The sequence below is a fragment of the Vigna unguiculata genome, chromosome 3 (genome assembly GCF_037176805.1).
Source record: "Vigna unguiculata cultivar grain cowpea cultivar isolate G323 ecotype 2 chromosome 3, ASM3717680v1, whole genome shotgun sequence".
Lineage (NCBI taxonomy): Eukaryota > Viridiplantae > Streptophyta > Magnoliopsida > Fabales > Fabaceae > Vigna > Vigna unguiculata.
This window is the reverse complement of record NC_140794.1, coordinates 41,380,114-41,391,013: the sequence shown is the minus strand read 5'-3', so window position 1 is coordinate 41,391,013 and position 10,900 is coordinate 41,380,114. Positions and strand designations below refer to the sequence as shown.

General features: G+C 34.2%; 1 protein-coding gene across 1 annotated transcript; it reads left to right on the top strand.

Moving 5' to 3' along the window:
* The first annotated feature begins 1,049 nt into the window (after window positions 1-1,049).
* On the top strand, window positions 1,050-3,342 carry LOC114178438 (polygalacturonase non-catalytic subunit AroGP2-like). Its single transcript, XM_028064342.2, has 2 exons — window positions 1,050-1,233; window positions 1,327-3,342. Exons 1-2 carry the CDS (start codon window positions 1,192-1,194, stop codon window positions 3,142-3,144), a joined length of 1,860 nt encoding a protein of 619 aa, XP_027920143.1. The 5' UTR covers window positions 1,050-1,191; the 3' UTR covers window positions 3,145-3,342.
* The last annotated feature ends 7,558 nt before the right edge of the window (window positions 3,343-10,900 follow it).

Here is a 10,900-nt window from a genome sequence, read left to right as displayed (position 1 = left end):
GATAAATGAAGATAACTCACACTTGTGGTAAAAACAATTAAGAATACAAGTATAAGTTGAAAATTCAACATTGAATAGAAAAAAAAAAGTTAAGTTATGGATAAAAAAAACAATGAACATAAATTTTGAGCCTTTAACCTTTTATGTTAAAGATAATATCAAATCTTTTACATGTACAATTCATATCTCATTGATAATGAATTTTCTCAATCTATTCAAATAAAAAGTTCCAATATTCCTTCTAAGTAAATATCATAAATATGAATGATTTTGGAAAAAAATTATCCAAACTCCACTTCTGTATTGATAGTTGCTTTACCTCTTAAATACCGAGCAATATATAATCCATTTTTCTTTAAATGTACGTTCTTTGAACTTCATAGAGTAGCAAAATATTAGATTTAGTTTCAATAATCATAAATATTAGGAAAGGTGAGGTTATCCAAATATCCCAACGTGTACAGTTATAAATCTATACGTTTCTAGGAAGTGTCATAAATAATAGTACCATATTGTAGTATCGAGATTTTTTTTTTCTATTTCAAATGTGTCCAATAAACGGGTCACATGTACCCATCATGGTGATCAATAAATTTTTGTCATTGATTTAAAATATTTAATTACATTTCTTGTGTTTCTTCTATTGTCCTAAAAAATATCTGTTTCCTTCTTTTATTCATTTTTATTTTAAAATTAAAAAGTTCAAAAACGATTATTTTATTTTAGAATCTCATATTTTGACAACTTCTTCAAATTATACCATCTTCTAACAACTCTATAATAACATCTTCTAACATCCTCACATTTGCCAAATAATTTTATTTACAATACTTGGTGTCAAAATTTTTATTCAAACTAACATACGTCACAAAACATAAGTTTCAAGTTATACACATCAAATATTTTCATCCAAAACCATTTTACTGTATCATGGTTTTTTTAATTAAAAAAAATTATGAAAAGATTATTTTATGATATAATTTTCCCTCCTTGAAGTACTATAGCATTAAACATGGCATCAACGGCATAATCAAAGCAACGATGGAAGGCCCAACCCCATCATCATACATGTTTTCCACGTTCAACACATTCTCGCTCTCTTCATCTAGCTCATAGCAGCTCCACACTCACTACTATATATATTTCTGCAAAAACCCCTTCTCTCTCGCGCTTCAACCACTGAGAAGAACCATGAGTACCCTCTTTCTCGTTTTACTTCTCTCACTACTCACTGTAATCACACTTTCCCTTAACTCTCATCGCTTCAAAACAATTTTTCCTCTTCTATTATGCTATCATGCTTACGTATAACATATGTGCCTGCAGGTTGGTTCCGGTGGTCGCCACATAGCCGATAAAAACCCCTTTACTCCAAAGGCTTCAGTGGCACGTTACTGGGACAAACACGTTCGCAACACCTTGCCAAGGCCTTCATTCCTCCTTTCCAAGGCCTCCCCAATGACCGCCGCCCAAGCCGCCTCTTTCACAAAGCTTGCCGACACCAACACCCTCTCTACACGGTTGCCGGAGTTCTGCTCCGCCGCGCACCTTCTCTGCTTCCCGGAGGTACGTCCAAGCCTCCAGAAACACACCAAAGATGAGAATTTTCAAACCTACATCGACGGCCAGAACTTCACCAACTACGGAGACGGTAGAGTAAACGGAATCGACACCTTCAAGAACTACTCCAACGACATCTTCAGCACTCCGGTTAACGCTTTCCGTGGATACAGCCGCGGATCCATTGACCACAAAGAAAGCTTCACCGGCTATGCCAGCGGCACCAACGTCGCCGACCAGAGCTTCAACACCTACGGCTCCAAGAGCGGCGGAGAAGGCTCCGGCGACTTCAAAAATTACTCCAGCAATTCGAACGTCGCTGAACTGCGATTCGCCACCTACTCCGACAACACCGTCAATAGGAAGCAGTCGTTCTCCAGCTACAATGAGGACTCAAACGCAGGCGATCAGTCATTCCAGAGCTATGGCAAGAACTCCTTTGCAGCGAAAAACGAATTCACAGGCTATGGAACAGAGTCCAACGTCGCCTCCTCTGGCTTCACCAACTACGGCAAGAAAGGCACAGGTGGCAATAGTACGTTCACCAACTACGGCGTTAACATGAACGATCCCCAAGAGAAATTCCAAAGCTATGGCGATGGAACCGTTGGTGCGACGCACAGCTTTGCCAACTATAGGGACCAAGCTAATGTAGGAGACGATTCGTTCCAATCCTACGAGAAGAACACGTTTGGGTCCACAGTGAATTTCAAAAACTACGGCAACTCCGCCAACCCTGGTTCCGACACTTTCAAAGGTTACGCTAAAGGAGCAGAACGTAACACGGTTGGCTTCACCGGCTACAGCGCTAACACCAACGCAACCTTTAAGGATTACGCCAAAGAGGGTGTTTCCTTCGCTTCTTACAACACCTCTTCCTCTTCTTCCACTGTTGGTGTTAGTTTGGTGAAAAGGTGGGTCGAACCGGGTAAGTTCTTTCGCGAGAGCATGCTGAAGGAAGGAAGCGTGATGGCCATGCCTGACATAAGAGATAAAATGCCCCAAAGATCATTTCTGCCTCGCTCTATTCTGGTGAAATTGCCCTTCTCTTCTTCAAAGATTGAGGAGCTGAAGAGCGTGTTCAAGGTGTCTGATAACTCCTCCATGGAAAAGATGATGATGGATTCTTTGGGTGAGTGCGAGAGAGCACCCAGCGTCGGAGAGATCAAACGTTGTGTGGGCTCTGTCGAGGACATGATTGATTTTGCAACCTCTGTTTTGGGCCGTAATGTCGGGGTTTGGACAACTGAGAACGTAAACGGGTTCAGTAAGAATGTAATTGTGGGTCGGGTCAAAGGGATGAACGGTGGCAAGGTAACCAAATCCGTTTCCTGTCACCAGAGCTGGTTCCCTTATCTGCTTTACTACTGTCACTCGGTTCCTAAGGTTCGGGTCTACGAAGCGGATCTCTTGGATTCGGAAACGAAGGCGAAGATTAACCACGGTGTTGCCATATGTCACTTGGACACCAGTGCATGGAGCCCCACCCACGGCGCATTCGTGGCTCTTGGGTCGGGTCCGGGTCGGATTGAAGTATGCCATTGGATCTTCGAGAATGACATGACTTGGACCGTTGCAGATTGATTGAGGAAAGAAGTGATAGTGATTAGAGTCGGTTTGCGCCAGCTAGCTGCTAATAAAAGTGAACGCTGTCTCCACCGCATGTTAATGTGTTTTTTCATTTTTAGTTTGTTATTTAAAATAACTAAATGGTTTCTGGAAGAATCCTCGTGTTTATGTAACCTGTCAATTAATTTAAATGTTTGCGACTGTTTGTAATTATATATGTTGTATCATATGGCTTCCTTCCTTTTATGATTTAAATGTCTGGAAATTTTATTTACCTTACATTACAAAACTTTAAACTCATTTAATCGAAATCACACTAAAAATATATTTTATTAATAATAAATTTCAATATCTCATTAGTGATTAATTTTAATATTTAAAAAGTTAATACTCATTATAATAAAAATTGGTTACTAAATATTAGTTATCAAAATTTTTATTATTAAATAAATTAATTTCTAAATTAGTCTCAAATTAATTAGTAATCAATTTAGCGACCACACAATTAAAAATTTGGTTAAATTATTCTATTAGTCTTCATTTTCGTAGGAAAATATTAAGTAGGTCCTTTTTTTTATCTCAATTAGCTTCTTATTTTGAAAAATATGTTTTAATTATGTCATTTTCGTTAGTATATTAATGTTAACTATATGCCACGTGTTATTAACACATTATTTTTTTAAATTTTCTTTTTAATTTTAATTTTTTCTTTTTATAATTTTAAAAATAGTAATAATTGTTACATGTTAAACTGATGTTGTGCCATGTAGTAGAGGCAGTGTGATTTGAAAGTGGTAGTGCCCTGTGTGAAAATTCTCAATTTAGTTCATGTATTTGTTATTTTGTTTCAATTTGGTCCTAATTTCGTCCTAATTTTTTTAAAACGGAAACAATTTCATCCCTATTGCGATTCAAACAAAATTTAACCTTTATATAAATGTCACAATGATATTTCTAACAAGATTATGTTTTTATTCTACATTGTACTTTATATTTGAATTTATAAAGTTGTTATTAAAGTAGCTTTAACATTTATCTATAAATTATAGATGTATAAATATTTTAAAAAAATTATAAAGTTCAATGAAAAATATACATTTAAATAAACTTAATTTTGTTAAAAATATCAATTATAATGAAAATACCATTGCAAAAATTTTATAAAAATTAAATTTGGTATTGGGATGAAATTGATTTAGTTTTAAAGAAATTGGACCAAATTGAGACAAATAACAAATACAAGGACTACACTTAGACTTTTCCCATCTAATAGTGACAAGTGCCACTATCACTGTCACAACACACTGTGACTAGGGATGTCAAAAAAATCCGTACCCGCGGATATCCGCGGATAAAACCCGCAACGGATAGAAAATGGATATTAAAAATGGATACCCGCTACCCGCGAGTACGGGTATTTTTGATACCCACATGTTAACGAGGCGGGTATGGGTATCATAGTATCCGTACCCGTGGATACCCGTACCCGCTAAACTTACACCCCTTGACATTTTTCTTTTTTCTTTCTTTGAAATTGGGCATATACATCAAACCTTATATAGACAATGACGTTTATGGTATGCTTGTTGCCAAATGATGAAATCAAAATAAGAATACTTGACACGTGACAATTGAGGTTTATTATTTGTTTATTTTTTAGAATCAATCAGAGAGAGTGGATTTGTTGATCAAAACATTAATTAAAGAATTTCCATTGTGTTGAACATCATTTTATATTTACTTCTACAATTATTTGGACTTGTATCAAATTGAGTTTATCTGAACTTTATTTAAAATTTATGGCAATGATGTATTTTATTTTATTTTATTTGAATTTATGATTAAATATTTATTTTTAAATAATTTTGCAAACACCCGCGGGTACCCGTGGATACCCGCCCGCGGATATGAAAAAAATAGGCGGATACCTGCATAACGGATACCCGACGGATATGGGTACGGGTACGAGGCAGATATTTATCCAGCGCGTAGGGTACGGAGGAGCTACTACCCGTACCCTACCTTTGACATCCCTAACTGTGACACAACGTCAACTTAACATGTGACAATTTTATTTTTATTTTTTTTTAAATTAAAAAAATCAAAAAACCACGTGCTGACATGTGACACATCGTTAACACCGTTAGTATACTACTAAGGAAAAGTACCTAATTGCAATGAATTTTCCAAAATAGAGATCTAATTGAGTCAAAAAAAAACGGGACCTATTTCAGATTTTTCTAAGAAAATAGGGACCAATGGAATGATTTAACTTAAAAATTCTCGTATTACATGAGATTTTTCTTACAAATTTGTTAAAAAAAATTACAAGAGTTTTTTCTTTGCCATTTTTTCTATGAATTTTAATTAACAGGTAATTTTTTCATAAATAATTATTTCTCAAAAAAATTATTAAATTCACAAGTCTTTCCTACAAAATCATTTTGCGAAAAGTGTTTTATACAAAATATTTTGCAAAAAAGTTGACAGCAATTTTTTACAATTTTTTTTAATAACAAAATTTGTAAATATTTTTTATTAAAAAAATTTCAAAACAAAATTAATAAGAAATATGAATTTTTTAATAATATTAATTATAATTTTTATTATTTTAATAATTAGTAACTATTTATTTTATAAATTTATATAAATTCATCGTCATTATTCAGTGACGAACATTTTTATTCCTTAAAATTGGTTGAATTTAATTTTCATGTAATGTCAAGTCAATAATTAGACAATGAAACCAATACGTAATTTAGATAAATGTTTACCTCAAGGTAATATTTAAACAATAACCATTGCCTATTCTTAAAGCAACTAATAACTGATAATAAAGTTTAAGAACAATTTTGTATTAATAATGATTATTACTTTAGTAAAATTTCATTGTATATTTTTAAACAACAACCATTTTTAGGTTAGTCAATATAATTTTTAAATTTAAGTAAAGTATTTAAATTTATTAGAGACTAAATTAAAAATACAATAAATTTTCCACTAAATAACAAAATAATGACTTAAAATAACCTTTATTTTTTGTTGAAAATAAAAAAGGTATATGACCAAATACATTGTAACATCCACACTTAATCTTGAAATAGGAGTGTCAAGCAAATGTGGAATATATCATGAAGGTAACACATGAAAGTATATGATGTAAAGATGGCGAGAAAAAATTTCTTTGACTTAATATGAACATTTTAGAATGCAACTAAAAGAAATAATTTTAAATGTGAAAAAAAAAGATACAAATATCACAAATCATTTGTTGTGCTTGATAAAACTTTTGAGAAGGAGTTGAATGTAAGAAATATAAATGCTTTGATAGATCTCAACAACCAAAGGTTACTCCAATATCTTAATCAAAAGATTTTTTTTTCACTATATATGTGTCTTGGATCTTTGTTTGACGAGTTATAAGAGATTATGAATTAGAAATTAATAGACTACCTAAGTGAGAATTCAATGATAAAAAGAAGAAAGGGTGGACATTGAAAGTAATAATACAACAAGAACAATAAAGTGAAAATTAACTAATGGAAGAGAGTGATGTAAAAAATATCACTAGTGCAACAAAAGCTTTTATTATTGGTTCAAAAAGGGCTTTTTATGTCATTTCTGGAATAGATAAAGATACAATCAACATAGAAAGTTCAATTCTATGTTAGTTTTAGACACAACCGACATATAAAGTTACTGAGAGCAAGAATGTATTGACCCTTATTTCTTCCATCACTCATGCGTGGCTAACACTTTCTTCCATAAACCTTCACCTAACCTTTCATTACTAGTATTAGGCCATTGTAGTGCCACCATTGATGTAGTTTGTCGTTGCACCACTTCGTTAGAGTCGGTGCCACCAATGTTTTTCATCTTCCTCTCCGTCCAAGGGTTTCTACTTCTCCTCCCACATTAATACCCTAAATCACAAGAACATCAGCTCTCGACCTCTAGCAAACCTCCAAGTGTCACCATTGTCACAAAGTTGACCAGAATTGAAAAATGTCACCGCTTGCGATCGGAGCAACCGTTCTCCTCCTCGTGTGAGGATTCTTTCTACCAAATCTAGTATTGGTACCCCTACAACCGTTCTCCTCCTCGTGTGAGGGTTTATACTTCTCCTCCCATATTCTCTCCCCAAATCACAAGACCACCATGTTCTTAACCTCCGACAAACCTCCAAGCGCCACCACCGTTGCAAAGACTGTGATCGAAATCGAAAATGTCACTACTTGCGACCGAAGCAACCCTTCCTCCTCCTTGTGTGCTCCCTCTTATTTTGGGTGTTTTGAAAGTTGTTTGTGCAAATTTTGGATGTTCTGAAAACCATTTATGCAAAGTGCGGGAGGGTGAATTGTAGAGAAGTGAAAAAAGTAAATATGATTAGGGTGAAGTGAAGGATTAGAGTGAAATACAGTTGAAGTGCATTGAGTGTGAATTGAATGTTGCACGAAGGAGGGAAGAGAAAAAAGTTAAGATATTATGTCGGTTATAGTTTAGTAAGAAAACCAAAGGAGAGGAAAGGTATCGGTATGGGTGTGAAAGTGGGAAAGAGATTCGTGAGTTTAATAATTTCATAGATAAGACTAATGTTAAGGACATACCAGTAGTAGGGCGAAAGTACACTTGATATAGGCCTAACAAAACTGTAAAAAGTCGGCTTGATAGAATCTTAGTAACAGATGAGTGGTTAGAGCAGTGGCCAAGAAGTAAACAACACATTTTAGATAGGGTGATATTTGTTCACTGTGCACTCGTACTTAAACGGGAATAAATTGACTAGGTCCACAAACCTTTTAGAAGTCTAAACGTTTGGCATAATGTTAATGGTTTTAAAAAGTATGTGGAAACAAAGTGGGGAACCTATAATGTGTATAGTGATGATCTATTTGAACTAAAAGAGAAATTCAAGGAAATGAAAAGGGATCTCAAGTTATGGAATAGAGATGTGTTTGGATATGTTAATCTACAAAAGAAAAACATTGTCAATAAAATACGGGAGTTGGACAAGTTGGATGATGAGAGCACTTTAGAGGATGACCAAAGAGTAGAGAGAAGGGAGCTTTTCAATGAACTTAGTGTAATGAGTCATAAGCAAGAAGCGGTTTGTAAACAAAAGTCAAGAGCCAAATGGATAGGAAAAGGCGATTCTAATTTTAAGTATTTTCACTCTATAATGAAGTGGAGAAGAAAGAAAAATGAGATCAAAGACATGGATATCCTAGGGCAATGGTGTGAGAAACCAGATGTGGTAAAAGTGATTGTAAATGATTACTTTAAACAAAGGCTTATAGATTCAACATTATTACAAATTAGGTTGGAAAAAATGGAGTTTCATACTATAACATAGCAGGATAATGAAAAGCTAACTAGGATGATTACAAAGGATGAAATTACTCTATGGTAGTGTGATGACACTACGAGTCCTGAACCAGATGGGTTTAATCTTGGATTTATTAAAAAGCATTGGGAAATTGTAATAAGGGATGTTGAATAAGTTATAACTGAATTTCAGGTAAATAATTTCATACAAAAAGGGTGCAATGTTTCTTTCATATCCTTGGTGGGCTGCTTATATAAAATAATAGCTAAAATCTTATCTAATAGACTTGATCTTGTTTTGCCGAGTATAATCTATAGAAATCAATTCGCTTTTATTGAGGGCAAGGGTTTATTGGATAGTGTTATTGTGGCTAATGAAGTAATTGAGGAAGCACGCAATAATAGGAAGCAATGCTTGATAGTAAAGTTGGATTTTGAAAAGCCATATGACTTAGTTTGTTGGGATTTCTTATACTTTATGTTGGGCATATTGGGGTTTGGAACTAAATGGGTAAGTTGGATAAAGGCATGCCTTGAGTCATCCACAATTTTTGTCCTTGTGAATGATAGCCCAACTCAAGAGTTCACTCCAACAAAAGGACTAAGGCAAGGGGACCTTCTAGCACCTCTCTTATTCCTCTTAAAGGTTGTCGGCCTTAGTTAGACAAGTCGATAACATGAATTTGCTTGAAGGCATAAGGGTAGGGAGAAACAAGCTTAAAGTTAATATGTTGCAATTTGTAGATGATGCTTTGTTCTTTTGCAAGCGAAGTACTAATGATCTAGTGGTTATTAAAAATAAATAAAAAATCAACTTGATGGAAAGGAAGGTTCTTACCTTTTGTAGGGAGAGTGTGCTTACTTAAATCGATTTTGACATTTGTACCATTGTATTATATGTCCTTATTCAAAATACTGATTGTTGTTAGCGAGGATATACGAAGAATAAAAAGAAAATTCTTATGGGGTTGGGGTGCAAAATGGAGAAAAATAGCATGGGTGAAGTGGACAACATTATGTAAACCAAAGAGGAAGGGTGGTCTAGGTATCAAAAATATAAAACTATTCAATGAAGCTCTCTTGGCTAAGTGGAAGTGGAGATTAGGTATTGATGAAAAAGGTTTATGAAAATATGTGTGGCTGGTTAGTCTAAATGGAGTGCCAACAATGATTAACTTAAAGCATAGAAGGGTCTTTTAAAACAATGTTAGTTGTGTTATGTGCGGTGAGTAGGACGAAACCATAAGTCATCTTTTGTTTACTTGTAAAGTGGTTACCAAAATATGGAATATGTGTAACAAATGGACTAGGAACTTGAGGGTAAGCCATAACCAAATTCAAGCACATTTTGATCATTTTCATCTATTAGAGCTAAACCTCAAAGGTAATATGATATGGAAGGGGGTGTGGATTGCTATAGTGTGAACTTTATGGAATCATAGGAACAATATTGTCTCTAGGAAGGGTGTACTAGACCCAAAAGAGATTTTTAGTTTGGCCCAAGTGAGGGTATGAGCATGGTTGAAAAATAAAATGACAAATGTAAATTTTTCATTTTCTGATTGGTGCCTATGTTCTATATTGTGTTTAAGGTCCATAGCTTAGAAACTCATTATCCTTTTTGCGTTACTGTGCTAGGGGCAGTAATAGGCTACCTTATAGCCTATACTTTACAGTCTAGAGTGCTTGTTTTTTCCTTGCAAGTGTGGTCTTCAACTTTATATCTATGAAATAATCACTCTATATTATGCTTTGATGAACTCTTTATAAAGTAGGTGTAGGGAGATGTTTACTTGGGAATTAATTGGAACCACTTTCTCTACATGCATGTTCAATATGCAAGAGGAGTGTTTGTAACTTATGACAGGTTGATATAATGTGCTTGATGGCTGAAAAGAACATGAATGAGTAAAAAAATACGGATAGAGGACTATTCTTGGAGTTCATATAAGAAGAACTTGAAGATGAATCTTTACAATTCAAAGGACCTATGACAAGGGCAAGAAGCAAGATATTGGAAGATCAAATCTATTCAAGGATCTTAATGCTATAAGCAATTGGAAATTCAAAGGATTTGAAGATCATGACTTTTAGCACATTTGAAGGATAGTTTTTAGGAAAATGAGTTTATGTTTTTGGACTTTGAATTTTCTTTTAGAAATTAGTTATGTTTCTATGTTTTTGGGCTTTGGATTTTCTTTTATAAATTAATTTATGTTTTTATGTTTTTGGGCTCGACCCTTCTTGTAGGGTTCTCAGGGTTTCTTAAACTTATGTGCTTATATATAGAGGCACCAAAAACTAATATAGACACTTTTGAGTCATATTATATGCATTTTTATTATTTGAGAGATGATTGTCTTATTTCTTAGATTATAACTCTGATTCTTATTAAAGATTAACATCTTTGTGGCGAATCTTCACTTGACTTATCAATTTGTGGTGC

Bases quoted from the DNA above. Each gene is read 5' to 3' on its own strand.
- LOC114178438 (XM_028064342.2), top strand. From the start codon at position 1,192: ATGAGTACCCTCTTTCTCGTTTTACTTCTCTCACTACTCACT. The intron at 1,234-1,326 runs GTAATCACACTT...ATGTGCCTGCAG, and splicing joins TACTTCTCTCACTACTCACT to GTTGGTTCCGGTGGTCGCCA.